This window comes from Podarcis filfolensis (genome assembly GCF_964270895.1).
Source record: "Podarcis filfolensis genome assembly, chromosome: 3".
NCBI classification, from domain to species: domain Eukaryota; kingdom Metazoa; phylum Chordata; class Lepidosauria; order Squamata; family Lacertidae; genus Podarcis; species Podarcis filfolensis.
Window position 1 is genome coordinate 44,142,712 of NC_139606.1, and position 13,438 is coordinate 44,156,149.

Sequence of the window (13,438 nt, forward strand, 5' to 3'; positions counted from 1 at the left end):
CTTTCAACAAACGTTCCCCACGAAAATACTCAAATAAGTGATTTATTTGCAAATCACTTTGCATATAAGTGGAATATTTACTCACAGTTTCCAGAAGCTGCAACGAAACAAGCCCTCCGTCAGCTGGCAGTGAAACAAACGACCCAAGAAAGGAAAGAACTGTGTTTCCTTACAAATAAGCATCGTGTATGTATAGCACAGGTGCAGGCTTTTCAAATCTGACTTTTGGAGAGATTCAGTTCACCTGCAGGATCAGCTGAGCTGGGAGCCAAAGCCACATGACTCCTCCTCCTCTTGCTCCAGGAAGAGAACACACAAACACAGAGAGAAGAAGGAAGGGGGGGGGGAGCAGAAGCTACTGGGAGCCTGCTGAGCCCCAACGTGAGCTCAGGTTAACCCTCATGCAACTAACTGTACAGTATATTACAACACAACAAAAAAGTACTTTCTACAGGCTCAGAGGTACACATGTAAGTGCATAAGGTCCAAGGCTAAGTATTGCAGTTAAGGTGACATAGGCCTGTGCCTGAGAGCAAGCTTGAAGTTCTAACTCTGGTGACATCACTAGTGGCCCTTTTTAATCAGTGAAAGACTGCTTCCATCAGAAGTTAAACAGCTTTAACAGTACAGAGATTTTCTTTACCCTATTGCAACACAACTGAACTTGTTAAAGTAGGAATAAAAGGCATCTTCCTATTTTTGTAACATCCTTTGGAGAAAGCCCAAACCTGCATATCAGAATGGTACATCACTCTTCCCCATCCCCTATCTTGTAACAATATGCTTATATCTCCTGCTGAAAAAGACTTTAATTGGCCTGAATTAATCTGCCTTTATAGATTAATTTACCAAGCTGTATTCACAGCAGATTCTATATTTTTAACACTGATACACATTTTTGCATCATTTAGGTTTTGACAATAGTGCTATGTAACTTCTATTCAAAACTTTTTAAAAAAATAGCAGTTATTTGTATTTGCCGATAGTAAATTGTTTAATCAAAATTAATGCAGAAGTTGCAAAGTATGAATTTGGGGCATGATTTATCAACTCCCTTCCTACAACTTTTGTTTTTCTTTGATAAACCGAGGAAGGTTGCGGCGGGGGGGGACTAATCCAAAGGAAAAATTGGGCATAAACATCACATCATTTGAGCATCTTTCACTCCTTTCACTTTGGACCTTTCATATGAGCTTTTCCTTGCTGCCCAATTTTACCACTGCTGATTCTATTATCTAATTAAGGTTTCTCAGTTCTGCATCAGCAATCAGTATTTTGGCTTGCAATGCCAGCATTTTATCAAGCTTCTTATGCTATTAATCTCATGTATTTTTTTCTGTAATACTTAAATTCTAAGTGAATGTGCCCGAAGAATCATCCTTAAACATTAAATATTCTGTGTGCTTATCCAAAGGGGGCTAACTTAGTCACCCCTCAAAGTCACAGTTGTTTACAGAGAAAACTACGGTGAGAAAATTAACTGTCAAAACATAGAAATCAGGCTTGGATTTGCCCTCTGAAAAGAGCAAAACAAAGGGCTCCGGGTCATCCATGTAGCTTTCAAAATCATTTTCTCCAAGACCTTAAGTGAGTCTTTCAGGATAACGTCATCAGCCCAAGCTCCTGTCCAGCTTTATTTCCCTGGAGCTGGAGGTCTTTGACAAATGCATATCAACAATGGTTGGCTTTTTTTCTTTTTAGGTCTTCTATTATTGTTTCCCTGATACTGAATTCCTTCTTTATCTTCTGTAGAGAGAGAGAGAAGGGCAAATTCCAAGAGGCCTTGTGATCGCTCAATGGACCCATCTTTGTCCATTCTGGAAAGAAGCTGGAGAAATCTGAATCTGATGGTGAACACGTTTCTTTTATGGGCTGTGCAAGCAAAGCACACATGTGATGAGTGCTTTTCCTGGAAGTGGTGGGGAGGAAGCAGACCTGAGTTCACAGCAGCGCAGGAAGGTCAGGCCCACTCAAGACCAATTCTATTAAGTTCCCAAGATTCTTAATATAGAATCTTAATATTCCAACAAATAATGGACACCACAATTACAAACAGCAAAACATTGTTTATTAGTAATCACGACTGATGCATAGCTTTTGCAATGAAAAAAATTGGGGGGGGGGCAGGGAATAGGAGACGACAGAAAGAGCCTTGGGCATGCTTTCAGGATACTAAAATGTGTTTATCACTATTTCCCTTGAACAGAGGGCAAAGTTCACAGTGTAAAATGATAACGCGGAGTCTTTCCCTAAAAAAACTACTCTTCCAGCATTATCATAAAACCAACAACTGTTCGGCGACAGTTTCAAGTATTCAAGTAGGATTTGTGGTTGTTGTGGGTTTTTTTGGTTGTGTAAAATTCAACCCTTCCTCCAAACACAGGGTCCCACTCACACATGTGACCCAAAGCAGACAAGTATTCTTTAATTATGGTTAATCATTCTAGTTGCAACTTCCTCTCAGAAGGAAACTAGTTTCTTACTACTATAGAAAATAGTCCTGGGAGCCACTTATTTCTTAGTGATACAGAAATAAGAATAAATTATACAAAGAGTAAAAAATACAGGAGATGGTTTTCCACTGTTTTCAGATATAGGCAAGAAAGTGAACAATCTTTTAGTTCATCACGGTTTGCATAGTCTCCTGCACTGTTAAGGGGGAAAATGCATGTTATGTTAGTGTGTAATTTCTGGCCCGTCTGAACAGCAACTCAAATTTGCTGACGACCTTTGCCATTAACTGCCAACTATATGTTCCCATGACATGCCAAATTCTACACGTTGTCTGAACCAGTCACCAGTTCAAACCACTGCCTCAGTGCGTCACTGAGGGTCTCTGGGAGGGCATTCACATCTCTCAGAATGATGTAGAAAGGAAAGGGAAATTCCTCCATGTATGACCTGATTTCTGGCAATTCCCCTGGGCCTTTGAACACAGGTACTTTAATGTCCAAGATGGAATCCTGTGAATTAAAATGACAATATCAGATACAGGACTACACAAGTAGCATTATGCAGCTGGGATCAATGAAAAAAGTTGCCTCCCTCAGACCTCATCTCTCACCAATCTCCTGAAAGAGTCAATTCATTCTGTTTTCAAATGAGTGGATCGTAGCCTTTGCAGACAATCCTAACAATAGTTACTGAAGACTAAAGCAGGAGGTCACCAAGGGAGAGAATATTAGTGCTGATTTCAGGGCTGTCACCATACACTACTTGTAGCTTTTTTACTACTCCATGTGGTCTTTTATAGCATAGTCTCCATGCACAAATTGCTGCCTGTGATTGGAAATAAACTTAGCACAGTAGGAATACTAAATGCCAGTATTGTGGCAGGGAATGTCAAGACAAAGATGCTCGCAGAACTTTGTTCCTTGATCTAGAACCTGCAAAGTCAGGCTGAGAATAACCTGAGCTGGACCTCCAATGGAAAGGGACTTGTTGCTTTCCTCACCAAGGTGAGAGGCAGAAGAAGCTGGATTTAAATATCAAAAAAACTATTTTGCAGGAAAGGTAGTCAGCAATTAACTCTGGAAGTTTGTAAACATTAGGCAATTTTTCTTATTAGCAAAACGAATGTTGAAGGCAAGAACCAGAAATAAGTGCAGATGAAAGTAGATTTTTCCTATTAGTATGAAACCTCAGCTCCCAAATCTATGGTTGGCAGGAAGCTTGACCAGTTTAATAAAGTTTTTCATATACAGGATGCCTTGGACCTATTTTAAACCCAACCAAGGTGATTTTTCCACCCAGTTAAAAGTGGTACAATTATCTGATGGTTCATTTACTCACCCGTGAATTAGGGTTGTCCAACACTACAAAAATGACGAAGATATTTGCATTCTGAACAGACTGAACAGCTGCCGTGACACGTTCTTTGCCTTCGAGAAAAAGACCTCTTCCATCTGACACTATTAGGAGTAGCTGAGCAGTTTCTATTGAGAAAGGCATGTTTTCAGTTTTAGCAAACAAAACTAGAAAAAGGGTACATATTCAGTCTTACTAACATTTTCTATTACTTTAACATACAAGCGGACATGAAAGCCAGCCCCAAGAACATAGTTTTATGTATAAAAATAGTACAAAATACATCCCTGAATGGGATGTGAAAGCTTTGCTTCCCAAAATTGGGACACGAAATTTAAAGTAAGACAATCAATGCTTATGAATGTTTTAAAAGCAGCAGGAAGAAACACCCCCACTGTCCAGTAGTAGTACCAACAAAGAAGAAACAAGAATTAAAATATTAATCTGAGAAGAGCTCACAAAGCTAGCCCAATCATGTCTTGTCACAAGCAAGTCCTACCCAATAATGGAGCTTACTCCCCACACACGTTGGGCTAGGATTTCAGCCTTATTTACTAACAATTGCCGTTTGTGTATTCAGCATTCTGCCAAGACAGCCACGCTCCTGATAAATCCAGTGAAGAACTATTTCGACTACCATGCCTAACTTGTTTGTATACAAAAAAGGAGGGGGGAACTCACCTGGATTAATGCTTTGAGAGAACTGCTGTGCTGCAGCAAACATATTTGTTGAGGATTCTAGGAACTGTAGATAAGCGAGAGAATATATGTGCATCAGCTGTGAGCTAACAATTTCTTTTCTAAGACAACTGTTCTACAGAAATGAATGGGAATGCAAGTTGAGAACTGCAGCCTAAGGTTGTGAACTCAAAATAGACTTAAAATTATTACGGCAGCCACATTATTTCCTTGGCTGTTTTGAAGAGGCTGCAGTAAACACAAGACTGCACCATTCTTTTTTGTTACAAGCAATATACCAGGCTAGTGCAGAGACAAGACCATTTTCTTCTTGTAACATTCTAAGGACAAACTGGACAGGAAAGTAAAAGAACTAACCTAAGAACACCCTTAGCCTGGCACAATAGTTATTTAAATACAACATTAGGAACTTTTAATGAAAAAAGGCAGCCGCACTCATCCAAGATGAGAGATACCTGAGCTATTTTAGTTTTCTTTTGTTCAAATTTGCACAGCTGGAGTATTCTCGTTCCCGACTGGTCATTGAATTGTTCATGGAATGGGTGTAGCAGCTGAACAGCCTCTCCAAAACTGAAATAAAATGAAACGTTTTAAAACAGTGCAGTGAGCAGGAGTAAAAAGATTTCTATGACGACAACTCTGGCTTTAAAATAGCCTTACCTGCACACAGCAATTTGTCCCACTTCTAAGAGAGACAAAGCATTTCCAATCACTGCCAGGGATTCATAAGCAAGCTATAGAAAACAAATAAAAGTTTGAGTCTGTTGTATATCTACGTGAAGTACATAGAATTCACCACAGAAGTTAACGAACTGCAAAATTCCAAAACTGCTTCATGCATTTGTCATGGACCGAAAATGCACTGTGATATGTGATACTATCAGAAAAGCAAAGGAATTAGAAAATGGAATGATATACCCCTGCAATGCAATCTGCACTTGCTTGTAACTTTCCCCCCTAGGTGAAACTTTCCCCACTGCTAAACTCCCTGCTGCAGGGAAAGAAATGCATGCTCGTCCATCACAGCCATATGATTACCCCCCCTATATCCCTGTCGCTATCCCTGACCTTGTTAAACAAGCATCTGGTGTTAAGTAAATCCCATGGTGGCAGACAGAGGGAAGCAAACAGTAGCAGCCATGCTGACAAGAGAGAAGGAACAGCAATGAGGTGGGGAAATGCCTTCTGTATAGTTAAACTGCAAGTCTGATGCGTGAAAGATTAATGCTGAATTCATTCATATAAGACTTTTAAGTTGGCTTCTTCACCATTTCTGTTTTACCTGCTTAGAGTGGTTGTCTACCATACTGGCAGAGTCATCAAGGGCCAAGCAGATCTGGTACTGCCTTTTGCTGGGCTTGGTCCTCCGTAACCAAATTTTATCTTTTCGGAACTGGCTTGCAACATATGGAATTACTTTGCGCATGTTCAGCCTTTTTCCTGTTCGATAATCACCTCTGGTAGTTAAGAAGAAAAGGCACAATATTAACAGTAACACAGTTGCTGGGGGAGGAAAAAACAACTTGGGATATCCTTTCAAGAAAGTATTTTACATGAACTGGTAGATAATGAATAGCCAAAAATAAGACAGCTTTTTCGGGCATCAAGATTCATTACTTGCACACCTATGTAACTGTCCTGATATTTAGAGGAGCCAGGCCTATTTGCATATTGCTTCTTATTTTGCATAATTTATTTCGGTTTCACATGGGTGGGTCAAAGGCACCGAATTTCCCCTCTGAGATTTCAGCAGGCAATGCCTACAAAGGCTGGACATGTTTCCTTTCAGGGAAAAATAAGCTTCTCCAGAATCTTTTAATATGGAACTTGCTACTAAACCTGCGTGGAAATCCACTTGTGTTGGGAGGAGAGCAGGAAGGTGATTTTCTGCCAATAATTCCTCCTCCACCCTCTGCAAAGCTGCTCTAGGAGGTTGAATGACTCCCCAGAGCAGCAGGAGAAGCAGCATGGGCAGATGCAGGAGAAATTGGCAAAAATATGCTCCTTTCCTCTTTCCTCCAACACTGGAAACCAGCCATCCCTGTGAATGAAAGGAGCTCTTTTGTTCATGATACGGTTTGATCTGGAGAAGTGTCCATATCAAACCATATCAATGAGGGATGGTGGCCTGCCAGACATGGTTGGACTACAACTCGCCTCAGGCAGCATGGCCAATGGTCAGGCATAATGGGAGTTGTAGCAACGACATTTGAACACTGGCTCCCCATCCCTACTACATACTTTTCTTCATGCATACATGCAAACTACACACATGTACCTCTGATGAAGTGGACTTTTGTCCACAAAAAGCTTATACTATAATAAATGTGATACAACGGTCTTGTTTTTGCAACAGACGAATATGGCTACACCTCTGGAAATAGTGGCCTGTGTCAAATCAAAACCTACAGCGCTTTAACTTTCAAGGTACTATGTAAAATGAATGACTTAACAAACACATTTACACCACACATAATGCAACAGGCAGTCTAGAATCACTTTGATTTCTTGCCATTGACTCCAGCGGGAAGTGAATGATACATCCTATAGTAACAATATGCTAAAGCAGTTCTAGCTGGAAGATGGCTTGGGTGCCAAATCGCGATGTATGGGGCTCTGCTTTTATTTTTACAGTGACCCAACTTACTTCAGCTTGGCTGCCTGAGTTGGCTCCAGTATGAGTCTCAGCTGCTCACAGAGCTGCTGTGAAAGTGGTGCAGTGAGGAGGAGATATCTCTGCCACATCTCTGCTGCTGCCTTTTCCTGCAACATTAAGATAAAAAAAACCCATATAATTTTTGTTAGTAAAGTTAAAAGCCCAGAGAATTAACCCTTTTTATACATAAATCCCTTTCCCAAGTACAAAACCTAAATAATTCAGGATATATCAGTTGCAAATACTTTTATAGCAATGCTTTTAAAAATAATTCTTGTTAGAACTTTCGAGTATAGCTTTGTCTTAGCATCCTGTGGTACAAACTGATCAGCTGCTAAGGGTCTTTATATGTATAATTGCTGTCCATGTATTGCAGAAGATTATCAGCATCTACAATTCTGCTCCTTGCTCTGTAGTGATTAAGCAGTACCAGAACCCAATATTTAACATGGCTTTGGAAATAATGTGTTAATATTCCATTTATATTCAATAAATACTTTCCAAAAGAATTATGCAAGTGTATATTGCTTGACTGAACGATTCACTAACCTCAGTAGCATTTCCACGCTGCCAAACTTCCAGTTGCATCTCTAGTTCTCGTCTTAGCTCTTCAGGATCCTTAACAATGCACTTAAAATAACAAATTGGAATTTGAATCAAACAATATGGACAGGTACTTTAGAATGACATACTTGCTACATACATACATACATACATACATACATACATAAAAAGGTAAAGGGACCCCTGACCATTAGGTCCAGTCGTGACCGACTCTGGGGTTGCGGCGCTCATCTCGCTTTATTGGCCGAGGGAGCCGGCGTACAGCTTCCAGGTCATGTGGCCAGCATAACTAAGCCGCTTCTGGCAAACCAGAGCAGCGCACGGAAACACTGTTTATCTTCCCGCCAGAGTGGTACCTATTTATCTGCTTGCACTTTGACGTGCTTTAGAACTGCTAGGTTGGCAGGAGCAGGGACCGAGCAATGGGAGCTCACCCTGTCGCAGGGATTTGAACCGCCGACCTTCTGATCGGCAAGTCCTAGGCTCTGTGGTTTAACCCACAGCGCCACACGCGTCCCTACATACATACATACATACATACCTCCAAAAGCAAACTTTAAAAAAACCCACCACATAACACATCCCTTATTTTTTTAGGAGAACTTTTAGTGTTCTGGACCACTGGATAGCAACAATTAAGGAGAAATTTTAAATTTACTTTTCTACTCATGGCAAAAATTTATGTGCATGCAGCATATTAACTGTACTTATCTCCTCTCTGAACCACATGACCAAGCCCAAATCTGATTTATCTCCTTGTATGCTGGGGGTCTGGAGGAAAACAGAGATCCTCACATCCAGCTGCAAATATCTCCATGACTCGTATTTTCTAAATTTCCCCCATCCATCGAGGGAAATCTCCATGCAGATGCAAGTTTCTGCATGAATTTACTGAGGTGGCTCAGATTGTGCACATGTAAAGCTACCAGAGCTGAATCTCTGCAGAGAGCATGTTGCCCCCAAACTCAAGGATTTCCAGCCCTCCAAATAAGTAATCCGTGTTGTCAAAGCTGAGAGTGTTGACTCGATTATAGAAAGTCCCACCTACAGGCAGCTCACTTACACATGCATTTTGAGGCCACAAGATCTGAGTTTCAACTTGTCATTTAATAAAAGCCATCTACTTTGATGTAGGGGGAAACCTGCTTAAGTAATGTAGATCAGATGTATACCTTCCTTTCTCTAGTATCTCACAGTCATGTGATCTTCCTATCCCAGTCTCTACCATATGTATATGGAGATCCTTCCTCAGTGGAACCTAAATATTGATTCAGAGCAAGAAACTAATTTGGCGATAAACTAAAATTACAAAAGCACTGTATCCTGGAGATATTCACATCAATCAACACATCCTATTTATTTAATAGCACAATTGGTAGTTTACCTGGATGGAGGTATCCCTCAAGAACTGATGGGCAGTATGTATGGTAGAGTTTTTGTCTCTGTCCGGCTTTACTTCCGGAGGCGATTTTTCTCTTCCACGCTCTTCGTCTTCTTCAGAATTGAGGGCTTGGCTGTCCAACTCGACCTCCTCGGGTCCTATCGTTGAATAAATGACATGCTTGCTTCACACATTTTCAGGGCCATTAGCAAGCACACTACTAACCTCCGGGTATAGGGTGGTATATAAATTCAATAAATAATAGTAACTCTTTTCAGGAACTGGCCCTTCACTTGGTTACAGTGGTGTGAGGGGAAGACAAGAGGCTGCGCTTGCTGGCTCTGCCACTTCTGGGAGTAACATCTGAAGTGGAGAGCCTGCCACAGATGCATAAACTCCCCATGCATGGTAACAGGATTAAAATCATATATGGCACAAGCAGGCTCCTTGTAGGGGACCTTGGCTCCCCACAACATGTGAGCAGTAGGGGCAGGGTGGGTGAGTCAGAGCCAGGGAGCAAATAGTATGCCCCAAAGGCACTAAAGGACTGTTTTCAATTGAAATGAAGAAATTATTCCCGAAGAATAAAATTCTTTTAAAGATAATGAGCTGGCAATTTACCAGATTTAGCAGCACTAGGTGCCTTTAATTCTGGATTCAGTTTCTCCGCCTCTACCGTTCTAAGATCCTCATCTTTCTGAGCTTCTGTTTCCATAGCTACATCTTCAGAAACTGGTTCTTCATTGTCTTCAGTGACAGGCATGGTTGTTTTCTGTTGCTCTTCACTAGCTACATCTGGTGGAAACATAGCCAAAATCAAACCAAAATCTTGCAACTCTGTGCTGTTCTCCCATGTCACCAAACTAACAGTCATCAATAACTATAAAGTTTTAACTTGACACCCGAAGCACTTGAAAAGGGGGGGGGGGCAACAATAATTCAGAGAGTGAGATAAATATTGTAATTTCCATAGCGTTTGAGAATGTTCAAAGTACTTCACCTGCATTATCTTACACTCTTTAAAACCTTCAGGTAGGGTCAATGTCACCATTCCCATATTGCTAATGGGGAGAAGAGAGTGATGGGGGAGAGAGAACTGTGCCTAAAGCCTCTTAGTGAGGTCATAGCAAAGGTAAACTTTAAACTGAGGATTTCCCCATTCATAGCTCTGCCTCCTACCCACCTCGCTATGACCTAGCACCTAGGTGAATGAGATGAGATGAATGAAGAATTTATGGCAACCACAATCTCCTGCAGTCTAGGCTAGAAAGCTAGAAAATACCTTCGTAGGGATTTGTTTTTTAAAGCTTCAACTGATTTAATGTGGAGAAATAAAACATGGCTGCCTATTAAGTTTAAAAATGAAGCCACGCAAAGTGAACTATGAGAGAGAAGCAAACGCAAGTTCCTTGAAAAATTCCTTATCTAAATCCTTTCCCCAGCGTTAAGCTACGCAAACCAAATCTAACATTGCTTTTACTTCAATAAAGAATGTGTGCTCATTTTCCTGTAAGCGGAGGTTTAGTGGTACAAAGGATTTAAAATTGTCTGTCCCTCTGACATCACTGTGCGAATGCTGGCATACCATAGGTCTGTGCATCGTAGGCTTCGCTGCCTTGCTTAATGTGCTCAAAGGCATCAGCTTCTCCCATGTTTCGTTCTGGCGGAACCTGCTCCTGTTCTGCTTCGCTGCTGGATTCAACAGTTTTCAGCCGCTTGTGAACTTGTTGACTGTGATCCCCCGTTGAGCGCTCATTGTTGGCTTGGCCAGGCTTTCTCTTAAAACTCTGAAAAATGGGCAAGGACAGCAATGAAATTTCAATGAGGTTCGGAAAAACCAAAGTCAAGACTCAGAAGCTCGGTAACTTATCACACTGCCCACTAGAACAAACCTGCAGTATCAAACCAAAATCCTATCTAGGTAAGCATTTTGTTTTCACAGCAGACAGCCAGGTGCCTGTTCAAAGCCCACAAGCAAAACATGAGTGCATTAGCAGCCTCTGATACTGGGGGAAATATAAACATCTTTAAAAAAATGTGGGAAAATTTGCATTTAAATATGAATTTCTAAATGTACTCTCTCCAAAGATGTATTTTAAAAAGCAGCTGGGAACTGCTTAAGAGCATTTGGGATGTACTACAGCTGCTGAGTAATTTCTGATCCAGGCATTAGTCCAGGAGGTGCAGAAAAGGTCATATAAAAAAGCTAGCTCACAATTTCTGTAATCTATGCAAGAATAAAAGACCTGTGTATTTTTCCTGCTCTGTTTCTGACTGGCCAGTCGTGCCATTAACTCAGATTCGTGTCCTTCTGACTGATCTGCATCAGCAGCTCCAGTTCCATGTTCCTGAAGAAAGACAGACAAACCACCAAAGTTAAGTCTTCTGCTAAAACGTAGAACACACAGTTCCACACTCATCTGAGAATAATGCAGTGTCTTCAGAACACAGAAGCATACCCGACAGCACTTCTAAGAAGAAGCCTGTGTGTAAATTCTGACACTGCAGAAAACCCCAAGGCTAGTTAGTGAAACATGGTCAATATGCTTCGACCACAGGGTTGGAAAAAATCCTTGGGGACAGCAGCAGGTAACAGAAGGGAGGAGAGGCGATTTCTGCCCATTTCCTTCTCCCCGCCGCACATGCCTTGCAGTTCCCAGCACCCCAAATATTAGTGCTGTAGATTCAGGGGACCTTCCAGGACAGTGTGGGAGTTGATATAGGGGGTAGTAGCTCTGTTCCTGGGTGAGGAACCACTGGAGGTAGGTGTACTATATGAAGTTTAGTTGAAGGACTCTGGCCTGAGTGGCAGGAAGAGTCAAGGCACTCTTGGACACCTCTTGCACACCAGACCCTGGGAAGGTAGCGTGGCAGATGCAAAGGGAAGGGTGAATCAACAAATGCTGCCTCCCTGCTTGCACTTAGGGTCACAGACTGCTCAGTGTGTATGGCCATCACATATATTGTTCTCCTTTAGTATGAGACTGCCCCAATGGGATCTGTGATTTGTGCACACGATTAACAACTGAGGGAATCGAGCAGCAGAAAACAGTGGCTGCTGGCCCTGTGTGTTGTGATATATATGAGCATCTCTTACGTCCATTTAAGCATACAGAATTAGCTTCTGGCTTAAGCAGTCCAGCTACTGAGATTTATTGGGGGCGGGGAGAGAGCAGGGAGACAGTCATGTGCCTCAAAAGCCTTGTATTTACCCAGAGAGGAAAAATCAGCAGCAGTGAGACAAGCCTGAAAGTTAAGTGCTTTAGAAGTTTTCCCCCCTCCAAAGTATGTTCCGCATAATACAAAAGGTACTGTGGGATTTTCCCTGCTTCACCTCTTTCGCCTGGTCCTTTTCAGAAGCAGTTCCAGCCAGCTCCACAGCCGTGTCGCTCTGCAGGTTCTCCTCTCCTGCCTGCCCGTAAGTTTCATGTTCCATTCTCTCAATAGCATCAGGCAGCTCCTCGTCCTTGTCAGGGTTATTGATATCCTCCTCTTCCTAAAGCAATTCAGATGAAGACATCAATATGAGCATTCGACAGGTGTGATGGGAGGGAGGGCCAGAAATGGTTTTGTACTACAGGAGATCTATTTGCTGTCCAAGAAAACCACAGCGCTACTACTACCATTTACTGGAATTTTAGCCTTAAAACTGTATACTATCTCTACATACACTCAGGTGCTGAGACTAAGATGTGTTTTTCACATGCCTCCATGCAGGGGAACTCAAGGAGGCCATTTACTGTTTTTTATTAATAAAAGAATAAGCATAACCTGAGGATTAAGGCCTTGGTCATGGATGCCCTTTTCTCCCTCTTTCTCAGGAGATTCACTCAGGTCTTCTGTTGGCTCCTCTGCTTCTTCCTCCATATTTGCATCAGGATGCCCTGTGCTTTCCTCATCCTTTGTTTCTTCTTCCTCCATTTTATCTTCTCCTTCACCTTTCTCTTCAGAGGACTCTTTCTCAGCTTGCTCAGGATCCTGGCCATCCTCTCCTGTCTCTTCAGAATCCTTAATTTCTTTTTCGTCTACATCCATTGTCTTCTCCTCAATCTCAAAAGGATTTTCTCCTAATGCAACGCAAAAGACACACCTTTCAGAAGGAAGGCAGAATTCAGTTTTTTCTCTTACCAACTCCTGGGCAGGTAGGAACAGAGAGGAAGATTTACTAAGATTCCTAGATAATCCTTAAAAATGAAAAGGTAAGGTACATTTAACTTGAAACTTTCCCTTGGTACAAGCATAGATTGTCAATATGTCAACGTACTGCAGTAATGGAAGTGCTGATATTATGTATTTCCAATGCCCAACTCTCTATATGGTATCAATCATGC

At 41.6% G+C, this 13,438-nt stretch overlaps 1 protein-coding gene across 1 annotated transcript in view; it reads right to left on the reverse strand.

Moving 5' to 3' along the window:
• Positions 1 to 2,046: 2,046 nt before the first annotated feature.
• MDN1 (midasin AAA ATPase 1) overlaps positions 2,047 to 13,438 on the reverse strand; it is an 88,764-nt gene continuing 77,372 nt past the window's right edge. Inside the window, exons 89-102 of the mRNA XM_083608261.1 lie at positions 12,879 to 13,174; positions 12,442 to 12,603; positions 11,354 to 11,455; positions 10,693 to 10,894; positions 9,729 to 9,902; positions 9,111 to 9,265; positions 7,712 to 7,792; positions 7,154 to 7,269; positions 5,789 to 5,963; positions 5,167 to 5,240; positions 4,962 to 5,076; positions 4,489 to 4,552; positions 3,793 to 3,935; positions 2,047 to 2,963 (exon numbers count right to left, since the gene is read on the reverse strand). Of these exons, the coding sequence (XP_083464387.1) occupies positions 2,775 to 2,963; positions 3,793 to 3,935; positions 4,489 to 4,552; positions 4,962 to 5,076; positions 5,167 to 5,240; positions 5,789 to 5,963; positions 7,154 to 7,269; positions 7,712 to 7,792; positions 9,111 to 9,265; positions 9,729 to 9,902; positions 10,693 to 10,894; positions 11,354 to 11,455; positions 12,442 to 12,603; positions 12,879 to 13,174 (2,048 nt within the window). The 3' untranslated portion in view covers positions 2,047 to 2,774. The remainder of the gene's footprint in view (positions 2,964 to 3,792; positions 3,936 to 4,488; positions 4,553 to 4,961; positions 5,077 to 5,166; positions 5,241 to 5,788; positions 5,964 to 7,153; positions 7,270 to 7,711; positions 7,793 to 9,110; positions 9,266 to 9,728; positions 9,903 to 10,692; positions 10,895 to 11,353; positions 11,456 to 12,441; positions 12,604 to 12,878; positions 13,175 to 13,438) is intronic.